The 19,283-nt window shown below is 47.2% G+C and overlaps 1 protein-coding gene across 1 annotated transcript in view; it reads left to right on the top strand.

Annotated features, from left to right (window-relative positions):
- The first annotated feature begins 1,903 nt into the window (after nt 1–1,903).
- Nucleotides 1,904–19,283, top strand: part of Gnal (G protein subunit alpha L) — a 124,860-nt gene continuing 107,480 nt past the window's right edge. Inside the window, 2 exon segments of the mRNA XM_028856207.2 lie at nt 1,904–2,338; nt 2,341–2,523. Coding sequence (XP_028712040.1) covers nt 2,173–2,338; nt 2,341–2,523 — 349 coding nt within the window. The 5' untranslated portion in view covers nt 1,904–2,172.

Consider the following 19,283-nt stretch of genomic DNA (forward strand, 5'->3'; position numbering starts at 1 on the left):
GCTGCCCTTCCTCATCTCACGTGCCACTGTGCCCCAGGAGCCGCTGGTGGTCGCTCCCCTAACCCTGCACCTGTCTTCTTCAACCACAGCCGTCGCTGCCATTGTTGTTTCCAACTAAGCTGACTGGAGCCACGACCGGCACGAAAAGACCATTTGGGAGAATCCTTTTTATTAGGCCTCATGTTGCCACACCGCGGGGGCAACATGAAAACTAGCCGAACCATCTATTTGTGTAGCCCAGAGGAGGACACGGTAAGGGGGTGATGGTGATGTGCCCGCATCGCGAGACCCCCAAGGAAGACCACCACAGAGCCGATATCTGATGCAAAACACACAAGGGTTTATTTAGAACAAGTAAGCCCGGGCTTGGCGGTGTCCAACACTCTGACACAGCCCTGAGCTCTCAGAATGAGGGGTTATTAAAGGGAAAAACCACAAGCAGAGTGGTACAAGCCTTTTGTTTGCATCATATGATTGGGTGAGGGAATATAACCTTTGAATTTACTGGTTGGGGGTTACAGTTATCATTTTTTGGGCAGGCCTGGACAAGTTCCAGGCTCTGTCCTTGAGCTGCCATGGAGGCTGGCTGGCCTAGCATGTTCACACTGTCCCATGCACATAGCTTTAAGTTGGTGAGGGGTCCCAGACAGCAAACAATTGGCTGAACCTTGAGCGGTCAGAGAATGGGCAGAAAGGGAGCTACTGCAAGGACTATGTCTTTTGTTCACAGCCCTCCCAGAAACTGCTTGCTCAAGTCTCAGGAAACTGAAACTGAGGCCTGATCTCTTGAGAGAAGACTGAGCAGCCTGTTATGGCATCCGCTCGGTCCTTTCATCGTGTAAATGAATAATTGTATTTGCATCGATCACAACACAGCTTCCAGTTTCGTGGCACTAGCTAGCCTCTTACAGCTTCCCCTCCTGTCAGAAGAGCTTCCAGGTCACCTAATGGTCACCAGGGCCTATCTTGCTGGGGTACTGTCTTCCAAAGCAGGCACGGGTGGTCTGCAGTGGTCATGACTGAGCAAGACCTTCTGGAGCAGGAACCATGGCTTCAGTTGCCATTATCTGTTCAGTTGACGTGTGTCACGGGGCTTTCGAGTGTATACAGCAGGCTGGCTGTCCAAGAGGGGTTGCTCTTTAAAAGCTTCCCAGCTCCAAGCTGCCGGACTTAAGGGAAGGGTCTATCCAAAGGTCTCATCTACCCATTCTTGGGAGTTGCCTTAGGGTTTCTATTGCTACCCTCGAAACACCATGACCAAAAAGCAAGATTGAGGAAGAAAGGGTTTATTTGGCTTACACTTCCACCTTGCTGTTCATCACTGAAAGAAGTCAGGACAGGAACTCAAACAGGGCAGAAACTGATGAAGAGGCCATGGAGGGGTGCCGCTTACTGGCTTGCTCAGCCTGTTTTCTTATAGAACCCAGGACCACCAGCCCATGAATGGGGCACTACCCACCACGGGCTGACCCCTCCCCTGTTGATCACCAATTGAGAAAATGCCTTACAGCTGGATCTCAAGGAGGGATTTCCTCAGCTGAGACTCCTTCCTCTCTGATGATTCTAGCTTCTGTCAAGTTGACACACAACCAGTAGAGGAGTTTTGCTCGGTCATAAAAAAAAAAAAAAAAAAAAAAAAAAAAAAAAAAAAAAAAAAAAAAAAAAGTCCACCAAACCCAACATTTTAACAATGCTCCACCCTGCCCCAGCACCATGGATCGCTCACTCTCTGTCCCAGCTCCAGCTAGTGGTAACCTAATCGCCCCTGCAACAGGGCAAAGAGTTCTGTCTGGTACTTAAGGTAAGCAGCCAGGGTAGCATTAATACTTGCCATAGGAGGCGGTATTTACGGTAACGGGAGCAGACTGCGCGGCTGCATTTACGGTAACGGGGCCGGGCTGGCCAAGGCCGGGCAGCTGGGTCAGCTCCGCCAGCTCGCTGAGCTCTCAGGTGAGAGCACCCGCCCAGGACGTGCAGACGGTGCACAATGTCCCCTCGGGGCAGTGAGGGGCCGTGGCCCTCGGGTTGGACCCACCGCAGCCACGCCCCGCAACCGGCACCCCGGGGTCCGAGTGCAGCGCAGCCTCGCGCGTCCGCTGGAGCCACGGTCTGACCCGGGGGATCTGCCCGCGCCCCGCGCCCCGCGCCCCGCACCCGGTGCCCTGAGCCCCAATGGGCCTGTGCTATAGCCTGCGACCGCTGCTCTTCGGGAGCTCGGGGGATGCACCCTGCACCGCGGACGATCCGCGCGCGGAGGACGCGCAGTCCAGCGCCGCCCCAACCCCAGCCCCGGCCCCGGTGCCAGCCCCGGCTCCAGCGGAGACCCTGCTCCGGCGAGGCGGGGCCGGAACCCGGCGAGCGCTCGGCCGGTAGTAGAACTGCAGAGCCGGCGGCGACAGGAGCAGCTGCGCGCCGAGGAGCGGGAGGCCGCAAAGGAAGCCAGGAAAGTGAGCCGAGGCATCGACCGCATGCTGCGCGAGCAGAAGCGCGACCTGCAGCAGACGCACCGGCTCCTGCTGCTGGGTAAGTCCGCACCTCCGGCGCGGGAGCCGGGGATTCGAGCGAGGATTCGGGGATTCGCACCTGCCTTGGGGAATGTCAGGTGTGGACACTGCAAACAGAATGACTTTCACCCTGACATGTCAACGGCTCTGGCGCTCCTGGGTGGTTTCGCTCTCTTTTGTTGCCTTGCGACTCGGGGCCAGTGGCTCCCTGATTACTAATTAATGAGCCTCTCTGGGAAATTTCCGCCCTTGGTCCATTGATTTCCGTAGCGTGAACTCCACAGGGATGTCTTCATCCTAGTCCTCCATTTCCTGCCACAGTCCAGGCAGCTTAGTTTGTTCTAAGAACACCAATAAAAGGAGACTTAGAAAGCCTTTTAGCTAGACCACAAAGCATTTATCGTAAACAAATCTTAGAGCAGAGCTGGGATAGTTGTATGATGCTGGCTGATGAGAAACAGCACTGTCGTCCTTATCACACGGTGTTATACCCATACGGGTGCCATGCTGCTGTTCGCTCTTCTCAGAACCAGCATGAGAGGGGAAGGTCCTGCCTGTCTGTTCCCACCCTCTGCCCCGCCCCCCAGCCTCAATATTCCCTCACCAGCTGTAATAAAGTGGACATAAACCTGCAAGCATTTGGAGGTTCGCTGATATTTTTCAGAGTTGAGTTTTAGCAAGAATAAGTGTGCTCTTACTAACAACTGGAAAAGACTTTCTGTGCAGTCAACTGTGCAAGGAAAGGGGAACTAAGTCATGAATCCCTGCATGTCTCTGTGCATGGTGTCTCTGCACACGCAGAAACCAGAGGAGGACATTGGGAATCCTGCTCCATCACCCTCCTCCTTGATCCTTTGAGGCAAAGTCTCTCGTCGAACCTGGACCTAGATTTGTAGCCACCAAGCCTTGAGGTTGCATGGTTTCATGATGGTGGGATCCAAACTCAGCCCCTCGTACATGAGCATCAAGCACCATCTCTCCATCCCCTAAATCATCAAGTGTTTTGTTTTGTTTTACAATTTTATTACATGTATTTATTTGTGTGTGCGTTGGCACATACATGCCGCAGAATGCATGTGGAGGTCAGAGGACAACTTATGTCTCTTCTCTCCTACCAACTTGTGGGTCCCAGGGGGAGGGAACTCGGGTTATTCAGGCTTGGCAAGGCCTGGCCCTGAATCAGGGAGAAAACTAAGATGTCAGAATTTGATCCAACTTTGTGAGCTATCAGGAGGAATGGCTGGCGTCTGAACTCAGCTGTGTATACGGGTTACGCCATGAGAAGAAAAAAACTAGTTTACAAATCAATGCCATTCTTAAAAACTGGAGAACAAATAATGAGTTTGAACAGACCCACCCACTTTAAAAATGAATAGTTTAAAACAAAACTAGCTGCTATATCATCGTGAGATGTCTGAATTCTAAAAAAAGAGAACTTTCTCTTGAAACAAAAGACAAAATATAAGCATGAGACTCCTACATTTTCTTCAGGCGACACATTCCCAAACCTCTATGGGTAATGGAAATCATATATAGAAACCTCTCATAGTATGCTTTGCCCATGTATGCATACCTAGGATGAAGTTTAATATGTACATTGGGCACAGTAAGAGAGTAACAACAACTAATAGAATACTTTATGAATAATAACCTGTAATAAATGTCATATGAATGTGGTTTCTCATATTGTGCTCTACTTGCCCTTCTTATGACGCCATGAGGTAATACAGAGTCTCAGCAATGAAACAGAGGTGAATGAAACTGGAGTTGGCATGTGCCTGGAATACTGGGGCATCATATGTGTTATCTGTCTCCACAAAGGTGCATAAGCAGACACATGTACATTGCACTTCACTCAGAGGACCAGCGATCTGAAACAGTCACTGGCAGGTCAGCACCTGGTCAAACCCAGGCCGCAGTCGCTATAGAGAAGAAAACAGACAATTGTTCCTAGGTAGTCTTTAACATTCTTGGAATTAGTATGATAAGCATAACTCCCTTGTTATCACCCTTTCGCTTGTCTTCCATTATAATCTTTATGAACATCTGGGCTCACACTTCTTAAACCTCTAGGTCCGGTTAATGTCAGCTAGTGTCAACTCTCTGCACTCTTTAGAGCAAACAGGTCACTAATAGAGTATATCTGCAGATACCTTCCTATGCTGCAGGATACGGAAAGTACCCTAACCCATCCTCACACGCCCTATCAGTGACATATACTGTTATAAGAGTTACTTGAGGTACAGGTGAGCAACCCCATATGGCATTTGGTGTAATGAATGCTGTTGCATCATGGGAAAAAAAGAGTGAGTTGAAAACACCACCATGGATCAAAACCAGATAACTAAGTGACCAGCCAGCAAGTAGCATATACCGTGTGGATTCTCTCTACAAAGGGATGACATACCTCCTGGGCAGGATGGAGTGGTCAACACAAGGAAGGTTTCGTTGTGTTAATTAGAAGGACCATTGAAAACAGTTTATTTTTGAAATTTTTCATTTAATATTTTCTTTTTTAAAGATTGATTTATTCATGTATTTTATGTATATGAGTGCTCTGTCTTCATGTGCACCAGGAGAAGGAATCGGATCCCATTATAGATAGTTGTAAGCCACCATGAGGTTGCTGGGAATTGAACTCAGGACCTCTGGAAGAGCAGTCGAGTGCTCTTAACCACTGAGCCATCTCTCCAGCCCCCATTTAATATTTTCTAACCACTGTTAACCGTGGGTAACTTAAACTGTAGGCAAACACCAAATTGCAGATAGAGTTAACTACCATATACCAAAACCAAATATGATTGTTGCCTCAAAAGAGGAGACCAAAAAAGCTTCAGACTTCTGCTCTCCAGCTCTCCAGTGCCAACTTCTAAAATATGGCAAGCAAATGTTTCTAGAGTCCTGGGGATATGAAATTATATTTTTAGAATCTCATGCCTATTTTGAATCATAGTTGAGGGCATGGGCATTAAATACATTTTGAATGGCAAAATAAATATCAGCTGCTTCTAATGAATTTTGAAGGACTGTACTCTAAAAAACATTGTCTGATAGCCTAATACAGCTTGCTTATTACCTCATATTTGAAATAACAAGAGCTCAAAGTTCACACATATTTTCAGTTTGTTTAATGGATCAAATTTTAAAAGCTCAAAGTGGGGGAGAATTATGGTCTCAAGAAATAGGTCATGAGTTATGATTAACAAGTTTTTCCTCTTTTAATGTATTTTATCTGTATAGTGTTTTGTCTGCTTGTATGTCTATGCACCATGTGCATCCATTACCCTTGGAGGCAAGAAGATGGATGACATCAGATACTTTGGGACTGGATGACAGACAGCTATGAGCTCCCGTGTGGGTGCTGGGACTCAATCTCAGGTCCTCTAGAGGAACACCAAATTCCTTTAACCACTGAGCTATCTCTCCAGCCCCTAACAGAAGGTTTTTCAGTGTGACTGACTAGTCAAACTCCTAAAATAATAGAGGTGGGGCTTAGTATTTGCAAGGCTTTGGGTTCAGTCCCAGAAGCACCACCATCAGAAATATATGAAGCAGAAAAGGCTTGATTTGTGATTCTGTAAAGAAAAGTGGGAGATGGTCTCTGAACAATTCTGCTGGGCTCTAAAGCATAAATTTCTTTAGCACATTTTTATGATTATTTTCTTTAGAGACTACCTCATAGCCTAATATGGTTTTTATATCAACATCTAATCTGAGTGGCATTAGCTCAAATGACTCACTTTGTGGAGTACATTTCGTCTTCCACCCAATGTTATCAGCAAGAAAACCTGGGTCTAAGATTAGTTCAGTGGTAGCAGGCACTGGTCCTGGGTCCCCAGCACCATCTTGAAAAACTAACAAATCACAATAATAATAATTTTTTTAAAAAGCCTGTTACATCAGACTGAAATGTTTTATATGTTTTAGTACATTTGAGTTAAACACGGAAAGGTTCCTGGCGTTTGTTACCATGTAGAATGGGCTTGACTGGAAGTTTTGGCTCAGACTTGTAGGCCCTTGATCTCAGAGGTCTGCTTCCGTTACTCCTTCGTTTGCTAGTGAGTCTTTGCTCTTACTTGCCCACTGCTTCACTGATCCTAGACAGGTGCATTGAGAGCCCGGCATTGGGGACAGAGTGCACAGACTCAGGGCAGGCCTGCTTGCTCCAGTGCCCCTCTGTCCTGGTCCATTATGTTGAGGATGCTCTCATCCCCACCCACAATAACTGCTCAGGCCAGGATGTCATCCCAAGGTCCAGCTCCACCATAAGGTTGATCAGATTCCTTGACTCTCTTCCATACAGCCCTCAGCAAGGCTCCCCAGCAACAGCACAAACATCAAAGTATCCTTGGAACTGTGAGGACCTCTTGGTTGGAGGGGGTGTGGCCCTGTTTTTAACCTTAGGGGGCACATTTTTCAGGAATACATGGTATTACTGGGTTCAGGGATGGTATGTGGATGTGATGGAGTCAAATTTGTTTTGTTTTGTTTTTTCTTTAAGAAATTTTTTACTCATTTTACATACCAATCAATCCCCCTCTCGTCCCTTCCCTCCTAGTCTCCCCCCCTCCAACCTACCCCCATCCTCTCCTCCAAAAGGGTAAGGCCTGATGGAGTTCAATTTGAAGAGCAAGGTAGGAACTGGGAGGTGTGGCCCTGGAGAAGGGGTCGGTGACTGGATGTGGGACACAGACAGTGGAAAGGGGCCTGAGGTAGCTCAGCTTCATAAGCTGGAAGTCTGTGGTGGAGGCGTTGACAGGGCTGTTTTCCAGAGTGGGGTCCTGGGCTTGTAGACAGCGTCCTTCACATGGTGTTGGCTATTAAAGTCTTTGCTCTGGCCGGGCGGTGGTGGCGGCGGCGGGGCGGCGGCGGTGGCGGCGGCGCGGCGGCGGCGCATGCCTTTAATCCCAGCACTCAGGAGGCAGAGCCAGGCGGATCTCTGTGAGTTCAAAGCCGGCCTGGTCTACAGAGCGAGATCCAGGACAGGCACCAAAAACTACACAGAGAAATCCTGTCTCAGAAATAAAAAAAAAAAAAAAAAAAAAAAAAAAAAAAAAAAAAAAGTCTGCTCTGCATGTAGGTGAGGGGCCGTCTGCCGTCTCCCCTTCTGATGAGGACATCAGCTCTGTCAGATTAGAGTCTTGCCTTGTGACCTTAGTTACCTCCTTAGGCTCTGTGGCAAAATGACATTGAGGATTATAATTCAATATATGAATCTGGGGTAGAAAATACAAAATCGTGTCCCAACTAGCAATTAAAGCAGAGGGTCCATGTCCTGTCTTACCAGAGGCAGCTTCATTCCCCTGATGCGTGTGAGACATACGCTAGTCCCTCACAGTGGTCAGGTGTTATGAATTCCTAGAATAAGATGGAAACATCAGTTTTCCACGGATGACTAATTATTTGGAAGGTCTATTATGTAGCTCTGTCTATCCTCCAACTCAGAGATCCACCTGCCTCTGCTTCCCAAGTGCTGGGATTAAAGGCATGTGCTACCACACCCAGCAAGACTTTTTTTTTTTTTTAAGCATTAGCTCAATTTTTTGTGAGTCACAGTCTACATGACCAATCCATGGTTAGCTAACTCTTGCCTCTGGTTTCCCCCAGGCCACCCTAAGAAGGCCTATTGATGGCAAGCCTGGACCTATACCAGTTAAAAGCATAATTGACTTGACTAGGTGTATTAATGCACTTTGCAATGCTACAATTAAATAACTGAGGCCAAGTAACTTTATAGCAAAGAGAGGTTTACTATGACTTATCCTTCTGAAGATCAATAGCGAAGAGCTTGCATTTGGTGATTGTCTATTTGCTAACCTCTTGGTGGTCTCAAGGTGGTTCAGTCTTTTACATGGGTTCAGTCTTGATATGCTGTGGGGAGGGGGAGAGGGGAGAGGGGAGAGGGAGAGGGAAGGGGAGGGGAGCAGAGGAGAGGAGAGGGAGAGGAAAGGGGAGGAAAGGGGAGCAGAGCAGAGGAGAGGAGAGAAGAGAAGAGGAGAGGAAGAGATGCCCTGGTCTCTCTCCCTCCTCTTATAAAGCCCTTGGTCATGGAATTCCACCCTAATGACCTCATCTAGGTTCTCAACAGCTCCTACAGACCCCACCTCTAGACACCAGATTTGGATTAAGCGACGACTCCCTTAATACCTCAAATTTTCAATTAAATTCAACACATGAGGCTTAAAGTACGAATCAGAGATGTTCATGGTGGCACACACAATACCAGTCCTTGGGGAGGGTGAGGTAGGATTACCGAGAGTTTGAAGCCAGCCTGGGCAATAAAGTGAATTCCAGGCCAGCCAGAACTATGTAGCAAGACCTTGTCGAGAGAGAGAGAGAGAGAGAGAGAGAGAGAGAGAGAAGCAGGGGAGAGGGGAGGAAAACGAAAAGAAGGAAGAAGGAAGGGGGGGAAAGTAAAGAAAAATATGACATATTCAAACCATATCCAAGCCACAGCACTAGTTATGAAAATATTTCATCTACCTGAGCACACAGAGCAAGCAAAGCTGTGCTGGCTGCCAGTGTGTTCTCCTCCAGCGAGTCTGTGGCACTGTAAGAAAGCAGATATCCTGGGTCTTCTCCCTTGTCTTTCACTGATAGATGGACATTAATCAGGAAGAGACCTCGCGTCTCTTTCGATCCTCATTCTGTTTGAAGCAGTCGGCTGTGGATAAGACCCAGGTTTTTAATCTGGCCATTTCTATTACATTTTTTGAGTGCGATACACTCTTTCATGAAGAGCAATCTCTTTGGGACCGTCACTGGTGGTCTCTTACCTGACGTGACTTTAACTCATATCTTTAGCTACTCTAAAAGCACGGAGTGAAGACACACAAGAACTTTTCATCACTCTGTAGGGTTAGTCTACTCTTTTTCAAGTCTATCTTAGATTTGTGTGTTTGTGCTGGCTAGTTTCTATGTCAACTTGACAAGAGCTGGGGTCATCTGGGAAGAAGGGATCTTAATCGAGAAAATGCCTCTAGAGGATTGGCCTGTAGACAGGTCTTGGGGGTATTTTTGTGATTGGTGATTGATGTGGGAGGGCTCAGCTCACTGTGGAAGTGCCCCCCCCAAGGGAGGGGCAGGTAGTCCTGTGATATAAGAAAGGAGATTAGGCAAGCCAGGGCGGGAGTCAAGCCAGTAAGCAGCACTCCTCGGTGCCCTCTGCATCAGTTCCTGGCTCCAGGTTCCTGATCTGACTTCCCTGGATGATGGATTATAAACTTCAAGATAAAAATCCTTTCCTCCTCAAGCTGCTTTTGGTCATGGTGTTTTTATTTCAGCTAGTGCTGAAACCCCAAAACAGAAATTGGTACCAGGTCGTGTACTTGTGTTGTGACAGACCTGACCATGTGCTTAGGGGAGGATTGTGGGAGGGGCTTAGAACATTGGGCTAGAAAAGCCAATAAGCGCTCAGAGCTCAGTGGACTGTTTTCAGGGAGTTTCAAAAATAAGAGAATTGAGAGAAACACAGTCGGTGGAGACCTGGATTGGGAAACTTCAGAGGGAAGTTTGAGAGTCCTTTAAAGATAAGCCAAGCCGTTTGCTGTTTTAAGAATCTGTGGTTTTGGCCGGCTGTGATTAACAAGAGACCAGAACCACTAAAGTGAAACATTTGCTTTGCTGGGACAATCGATGCTGGTCAGCTGGAGCTGAGAATCGGCTGTAACTAAGAAGAGACCAGCATCACTGAGGTGAACTTTTCTGGGAAGCGTTTCCTCCGGGTCAGCACACAGCAGCTGTGGTCCAGAGGGGGCTGAGGCTGTACCTTGTGCTAGCAGCTGAACTTGGTAATGTGTAAGAGTTTTTCTAGCTGGTACTGCTTTTAAAAGCATGAAGGGATTATGGAGAACCACTGAGGCTTGGTACCATGTGCCTTGGTTGGCATTCCTGAAGAGAGGCTGGGAGGGGCCATCGGTGAAGGTATACCCTCAGTTCTGGTAGAAGGGGCCATGGATAGAGGTTGTAACTTGGTATCATGTGACAGGGTCAGAGTCCCTGGAGAGAGCTGAGGAGGGGGTATTGGTGAAGGTGCAGTCCAGTTGCAGAGACCCCAGCATTTTGGAAATGCCAGTACCATGAATGGCTGCCAAGGACAGCAGCAGGTGTGGAGTGGAGCCAGCCTGAGCCTAGAAGACAAGCTGTGTGTGCTGTGAATGGCAGACCTACAAAAATGGAGGCGTCAAAGCCCTTTGGAGCCCAGAAGGTTGTGAGTGAGTCCCAGGCACTGAAACTTTTGTACTGTTGAACTTCGACTTGGTTTAATCTGATTGTAGCTATGCCCTGATTCTTCCTTCTTAGAGTTAGAAAGTCTTTCATTTATTCTGACTTAACAGGTGCCCACAGTTGAGAGGCTTTGAAACTTTTAAAGAGATAGAATTTTAGAGAAACTTTGCAGTTTTAGAGAGACTCGGGAAATTTTAAAAAGACTAAACTTTAAAAATGTTAAAATGTTTAAAAACTGTGGGGCTTTTAAAAGTTGGGATGATTTATATTGTCATATTAACATAGCATCTTAGGGACAACAAAAAATATTCTGGGTTAATGTGGGGGACCTACCCATTTCTCTGTGGGAGGCCTGCTCCCACTTTTTCCCCAGGGTACTCTTGAGGAGGGAGGAGGGAGAAATATTTAGATAGAAGGATAGAGGGGAGAGAAACAAATAGAAACACAGGATAGCCTCGGGAAGGCCCGGATCATTATCCACCAGCCCCTCCTGTATCTTCTAAAGGGCCATTTATAGGAATGCTAAGTGGGGGAGCAAAAGACCTTTCCCAGCACAGCCAAATACAGACCCTTCCAATAACCTGGTAACTACACGCTTGGTCAAGCAATCCTCTAATGCAGCCCTGCTGGGTAAAGCAAGCTCAGATCTCACTAGGAAACCTTTGTGGGCCTCCACAGCTTAATAAGCAATGTGTTTATGTGTTGAGCTGACAGAGTCAAATGTGCTGGCTAGTTTTATATCAACTTGAGATAAGCTGGGATCATATGGAGGAAGGGACCTTAATCAAGAAAATGCTCCCATAGAATTGGCATGTATGCTAGTCTGAAGGCATTTTTCTTGACTGATGGTTGATGTGGGAGGGGCAGTGTCATTCCTGGGCATGTGGTCCAGAAATTGTATAAGAAAGCAGGCGGAGCAAGCCATGATGATCAAACCAGTAAACACCGATTCTCCATGGCCTCTGTCTGCATCAGTTCCTGGCTCCAAGTTCGTGCTCTGGCTTCCCTGGATGATGGACCACAAGCCGTAAAGTGAAATAAACTCTTTCCTCCTCAAGTTGCTTTTGATCATGGTGTTTTACCACAGCAATGGACACCCCAACTATGACCGTGTGTATCTGGTCTGGCTTTATTTGGTTTGGTTTAGTATGGATGATTAACCTTTGACGGGACCTGAACTTGAGTGAGCAGCATCACACACCCTAGAATACGCCATGTGGTCCCATGTTCATGCAGCCACCACGTGACAGAGCAAGGCGTGAAGCCAGGCTATATCTGTGCCACTATACAACCCTGGGAGGTCACAGCACAGCCAGCCGCTGGCCATAAATATGCTCCAACCGAGAGGATTGAGGTAAACAGAGAAGACTCGTGATTGACAGAGAGGAAGGACCAGTCCCTATTGTGAGTGATAGTAGAATGGACAGCTGTGTGGTTCCCTGCCACTCTGGAAAAAGAAAGAATTTGGGGAAGAAGAACCTTCAACAGCTGAGCAAGTTTAAGGACTGAAAAGAATCCCGTGGGGCTTGTGGGTTCCCAGGTGAGTAGACTTCTGGAAGCTTGGAAGGGACAGGAAAACATTTGCCCCAGAGGAGGCAGGAAAGCTCAGCGCCACCCCTCTCGTGCTGTGCTGTCATGGAGGCAGTTTGGAAGGATATGGATGAAACGGGCAGCAGCGGACCAGAGCTTGGGAGAACTCACCATCTTGCACCGGTGGCCTCCGGGTGACCTGTCCCCGCTTGGACGATGCCACTGAGTGAGGACCAAGGTGTGGACCCAGCCGCAGCCCCTCTACCACAGGTAACTCCCCCGCTGGCGCCATCCGACAGGTCAGCAATTTAGAGCAAAATGATTGAGCAAGACAGGACGACCAACCCTGTCTCGAAAAAACCAAAAACCAAAAAAAAAAAAAAAAAAAAAGACAGGACGACCACTCTCCGACCATCTATGAAAACTCTCTCCAAACACGTATGTCTTCCAAGACGAGACCTAAGTACTGAGGCCTGACATGGAAAATGATCATCAGAAGATGCACCCGCTGCAAGAGCTTGTGGTGTGGCTCCACAGTAGAGCATTGGCCTAGCATGCAGGAGGCCCTCATGTCAGTTTCCAGAGCTGGGGATGGTGTGGGGGGGGGGGAAGTTAAACTAGAACCAAAGTACCATGACAGAATCAAATGAGAATAAGAATAGATGTGGTTAAAAAAAAAAAAAAAGACTGGGGCTAGAGAGGTAGTCCAGTGGTTAGGAACACTTCCTCTTGCATAAGACCCAGGTCCAGTTCCCAGCACCCACATGGCTATTCTCAATCATACATAACTCTGGTTCCAGAGATCCGACACTCTTTCTGACCTCTGTGGCATGAATACGGTGTACATATATACATGCAAACAAGACACTCATACACTTAAATAATAAACGAATCTTTAAAAATGTTTAGCAAAGAAAAACCCACAAGGACTGTTATTTGCTTCACAGCACACTTAGCACTAACAGTTTCATGAGGGGAAGGGATGGTCTCAAACTGAAGTCAATTCTTTCTCTGACAAACATGGAAATGAGGTCCTGCCCACCGAGGCGGTGACTCCGTGTGTCCAAGGGCCAGCAAAACCATCCAGGGCTTCAGGTTCCCTGAGGAGGGCTGGGAGGAGCCAGGGCATCTTTAGGGCAGTGAGGCCGATCTGGGCAACGTGGCCAGGGAGGACATGTGTTGTTCCTTTGTCCACAACCACCGAATGACCAGGAAAACAGAGCACTCCGACTGCACGCTCAGAGTGATCTGTCTGGCTGCTTCATCCGTGATACCAGATGCCCCCCTCTGGGGAATGATGAGGAAGCAGGCTGTGTGTGTATGTGGAGGGCAAGGGGCAGATGGGAAAATCTCTGGACCTTCTGTTCCGCTTTGCTGTGAACCAGGACAGCTCTAAAAGGTTAAGTCTGCCAATAAGAAAACAATCTGCCCTCGGTTATGTCCTTAGATCGGGATCCAGAGCAAAGCAGCTAGTGAGAAGAAAGAGGAAACAGAGTGACTAGAGCAGGGAGGTGGGAGTTATTCTGAAAAACCCATCTCAGGGCCACAAGCACAAGTCGGTCCTCTTAAAGAGGCCCCATAAGTTCATTTAAACCAAGCCAGAAGTGACGGTGTCCTGCTGTTGAAGCTGCAGCTCGTAAATAGGAAAAGCATCATTTAAACAACTTTCCTGGGCTGGAGAGGTGGTTCAGTGGTTCAGATCACTGACTGCTCTTGCACAAGGACCCAGGTTTGATTCCCAGCACCCACCCGGCAGGTAACAGCCATGTGTAACTCCAGTTCCAGGGAATCTTATGCCCTCTTCTGGTCCCCATGGGTACTGCACATGACACACATACAGACATTTTTTAAAAAATCCTTGTATCCACAAATAGGTATAGGTATCACCCACCCCCACCAAATAAATGTCTTTGCAACAGACCATGACAAAGAAAACCACAACTGGTCAAAACTGCAGAGAACAAGCCACAAATAGATATAAAGAAAAGGATGAGTTTATCTTTTTTTTTGGGGGGGGGGACTATATATTAATTGCCATCTACTACAGAAATAAGCTCCTCTAATATGGGTTGAGAGGTGAGTAGTCTATGGTTATAAAGATAAGAACAGTCTATTATGTTCATTTAACAGAATAAAGTATTGGGTTTTCTCCTGTGGTCTACGACCTAGCCAGCCAAGGGTTATGTCCCCAGTAACACTGCTGGGAATGAGTTCTGCCTAATGGTGTTGTCTTTAAATACAATCAGAAGATGGCTGTTTACATAATATTTGCACAACTATTTCACTGGAGGCCATATTCTGGCAGGCTAGTCATTATTGTAGCTCATAGGATTCACAACTGCATAAGACTGATGGTTGTTCTTCTCCCCTAGCAGCATGCCCAGAACCTCCAGCACTATGAGAGCTCTCCATCAGAGATGAAGCTTCTGGGCTGTCTAGCTTGATTTCACCATGCCCTATGACCCAAGTGTGTGGTGTCTTCAGCAATAGGGTTTTTACCAAAAAGTTCTGGAGGGTAACCAAAGCAGCATCAATAGACTACAGTATTTGTGGAGGTTGATGGAACCCCACTGACCTGATGTAGAATATTATTTTAAGGTGCGTTGCTTTTGTTTATGTTGCATTTGTCAACTCTGTGAAGCTGTGTTACTGTGCCTGTCTAAAACACCTGATGGTCTAATAAAGAACTGAATGGCCAATAGCAAGGCAGGAGAGAGAGTAGGTGGGGCTGGCAGGCAGAGAGAATATATAGGAGAAATCTTGGGGGCGGGGAGAAAAAAGAAGTAGCCAGAGAAGGAAGAGGACTCCAGGGGCCAGCCACCCAGCTACACAGCAAACCTCGGAATAAGAAACAAAGAAAGGGGGCTGGAGAGATGGCTTAGTGGTTAAGAGCACTGGCTGCTATTCCAGAGGACCTGAGTTCAATTCCCAGCACCAACATGACAGCTCACAACTGTCTGTAACTCCAGTTCCAAGGGATCCAACACCTTCACACAGGCAGACATGCAGGCAAAACACCAATGCACAGTAGATAAATAAGTAAATAAATATTGAAAAGGAAAGAAAGGTATACAGTAATAGAAAAGGAAAAGCCCAGAGGCAAAAGATTGACAGGATAATTTAAGTTAAGGAAAGCTGGCTAGAAACAAGCCAAGCCAAGGCCAGGCATTTATAAGTAAGGATAAGCCTCCATGTGTGACTTATTTGGGAGCTGGGAGGTGGGCCCCCCAAAAGAGTAAAAAACAACCAACAACTCAAAAAGAAGTAACCTCTACCTAGCACAAGGCTTTTTAATTGAATAGCCTATCATTGTCTCAATTATAGGGTAAGTCCATTTAAACTCCTTTTAAATGTGTATGTATTTTACAAGGTGTCTACAGTAGCAATGTTTTCAAAGGTCCTTAGTGTTATCCCTCCCCAAACTTCCTCCACTATTCTGCCTTCAGATCCCTCAACCCATTTAACCCTACTTGTCCCATTATTTCCCCCTTCTCCTTCATCACCTGGGTTCTATTCCCCTTCCTTCAAAATCTCCCCTGTTGCCCCTGTATTAGTCAAGCTTCTCTAAAGGAATAGAAATAAAGGAATATATGATGTGTGTGTGTGTGTGTGTGTGTGTGTGTGTGTGGTTGCGCGCGCGCGCACACACACACACACACACACACACACACACACACACACACACGCACGGCATTATATAGAGACTCTGGTACCTGCCCAGCCCATGAGGCTGATCCCAACAGACCCAATCTGGTACTGAAGGCCTGGAGGACTTCCAGAGAGCTGCTGGTCTTCAGACTGTGTTGGAATCCCAGAGAATTGGTTCTAATGTCAGTGAAGGAATGCCATAGCAACAGGAAGGATGAACTGGCCAGCAGGAATGAAAGCAAGCAGACAGAGTGCAAAGCTTCCCTCTTCCATGTCCTTTGACCTGTGTGGCCATTGGGTGAATCTTCCCACTTCAAATAATCTGATGAAGAAAATCCCTGGAAAGCATGCCCAGAATTATGCATTTTAGTTGATTCCAGATCCAGTAAAGTTGACAAACCATATTAGTCACTACAGCCCCTTCCTAGTTTTCTAATTTCTATGGGTACTGAGTACCCATAGCATGTATTGGAGTATTTATTTCATCTATCAAATCATGATGTTTCTCAAAAGGAAAGAAATGCATTGAGGAATTCAGGAGCTGTTATTTGCCTTTGAAACCTCTGACATGCGTTGAGGGCATGGCTAGCTAATCTGGGGTGCAGGCAGCAGCTACTCTTCCCTGGGCAGCAGCACATATGACATCATCACAAGAGCTCTGATTAACTCTTGTGTGGTGCCTGGAAGGGAATCATTGTAAGAAAGGTGAGCAGGTGCTGTCCACAGTGTGGAAACCTGACTGCTGGAGTAGATGCATTTTATAGGCCCTTCTGGGAGCAGACAGTATGTCCGGAGTCTCCACAGAGAGGCAGCAAGAGAAGCATAGGTCAGAGCTCACATTTACCAAAAGCCCACTGTCCTTTCTCACCTGGCAAGAGAGGTCCCTGGAAGTAGGTGACCTGCAGAAATGTGTAAATGTCCATCTCACCAGCACAGGAGTGAAGCAATACAGCAGGACAGAGCAACCCAGCCAGGCCTGGGCAGGACCCACAGAGCAGATGCATTAAGCAGTGCTTACCCACCCCTGCACCTCCGAGGCCGGAGGAGACAAACCACAAGCTTCCAAGTAGGCTGGGAAGGAAGCCTGGGATGCAGCCAAAACCAGCATGGCCCTAAAGACTGAGTGGCTGTCATGAAGTGATCAGCCATTTGATGTGTGGGACAATGTGTGTGTGGAGACAGACACCTGTACTCACTGTTGACTCAGGCATTATTGGAATTCGTTAGTCCCATGTCCCAGATTCTGAGATCTGCTTACAGACTCGTCCTCGGGGCCTCATGGCCTTCAGCAGGAGACAAATGAAGTAGCCACCTGTGGCACTCAGCGGCTCTCTTTATCCCAGGAGGGACGAGTTCCAAGACTTTCCACAATGCCCAAAAGATAGAGCCACGCCCCATAGACACTATGCTTTACTCTATGCATATGTCGCTATGGCAAACTTTAATCCATATACTAAGTACAATAAGTGAGTAATATCAAGAACTGTAATAATAGTATAATAAAATAATAAAAATCTGGAGTTCTTCATTGAATATTTTCAGATCTCAGTTAACAATAGCTAGCTGAGTAGACAGGAAATGAGCTCGCTAGTGGAGGAGACTACTGTACAGTATAAACCAACACCTGGTGGACATAGAGGACCAGTGGTCAGGGGGTAGCAGAAGGGGCACTTTTAGAGAGATCAGCAGAGCCTGACACCCCTCAGGCATCTTTTGGAGAACTTACTAAAAAAATTAAAATGTAGACTATATTCATGTTCTTAAAGCAATAGCCATTTTGAGGTTCTTTTGGTTTTGGTTTTGGTTTCCTATCCTTGGAAAGTATCACATTAAGGTTTCATCTAGAACAAATACGAAATACCTTGTCCTCGGTTGCACCTAAATTCAACCGATAGGGATAAAGTTCATCTCATTGACTTCTGTGACAGGTAAGGGAGTTCCCCTGCTTTTCAAGAAGTGTAGAAAAATGCATTTGGTCACGATGAATTTTCATTCTACAAAGAACAAGTTGAACAGTGTGGGGTAACAGCCAGGTGATGATCCTTTCGTTCCCGTTGTTGTGGAGGGGGCGGCTACGTAGTTCTCCCCCCCCCCGACAGCATACTGAACATCAGCTGCCTCATGAGTGGCACACTCACATTGCTTACAGAGAGGCAATTCATCTAATCTGCCCTGCTATGCCTAATGGCCAGGCTTATTTAATATTCATGTCCATTTCCCTCTTTTTGCCTGATGATAGTTTCTCAGAAGTGAAGATACCCCACATGTGGTGGTTTGAATGAACACGGCCCCCATAGGCCCATAGGGAGTGATACTCTTAGGAGGTGCGGCCTTGTTAGAGTAGGTGTGGCCTTGTTGGAAGAAGAGGGTCACTGGGGGTGGGCTTTGAGGTTTCAGGGGCTCAAGCCAGGCCTAGTGTTACTCTTCTTGCTGCCTGATGATCCGATGAAGAACCTTCAGCTATTTCTCTAGCATCACGTCTCCCTGTGTGACACCATGCTACCCATCATGACAATAATGGATTAAACCTCTGAATTATAAGCCAACCCCAATTAAGTGTTTCCCTCTGTAAGAGTTGCTGTGGTCATGGTGTCTCTTCACAGCAATAGAACACTGACTAAGACACTGTGTTAGAGCTCCTATAAGGTAACAGCAAGGCCTGGAGGGCAAACTCAGTAATCTGACATGCAGGTGACAAATCATGGAGTTTCCTGTCCATGTAACCTCTGTCCCTTGGAGATCCTTTCCAGGGGTGGCTGCGGGGAGGCAGCCTCACCTGGGGCTGTAGCATCAGAGAAGATATCTTGATTCTGCTGATAGTAACCACCCTTGGCCTCTCTAACCCATCCCTACAAGTCATCCTAAGCGCAAACTTTCCAGACTTTATCCCAGTGTGGCCAAACTTTCCTTTAGGAAAACGGGCAGTGGATCTCCAGAGTAGTCTCGTAATTCTTGTATTCATTTCCTCTCTGCTGCTGTCAGAAAACACCATAGCCAAGGCTACTTAGAGAGGGAGGAGTCCATGATGCCAGGGACACAAGGTGGCACTCGGCAGACATGGTGGCAGGAGTGAGAAACTGAGAGCTCGCAGCCTGAGATGCAAGAGGGGAGCAGAGAGACCTGGAAATGATGCAAGGCTTTTAATGCCAAAGCCCGCCCCCTCCCCGGTGATGTACTACCTCCAACAAGACTGCACCACCCAAACCTGCCCAAACAGTGCTACCAACTGGGGACCAAGTATTCAAGTACCCGGGACTATGGGAAACACGTCTCCTTCAGACCACTGCAACTGAAGACGGACACCAGCTCAGAAAAGGCTAGACAGTGGTACTCCAAGCAAATGCAGCCAGTAAATAAGCAGGCTTAGCTATTCTA

Source organism: Peromyscus leucopus, chromosome 19 (genome assembly GCF_004664715.2).
Source record: "Peromyscus leucopus breed LL Stock chromosome 19, UCI_PerLeu_2.1, whole genome shotgun sequence".
NCBI lineage: Eukaryota > Metazoa > Chordata > Mammalia > Rodentia > Cricetidae > Peromyscus > Peromyscus leucopus.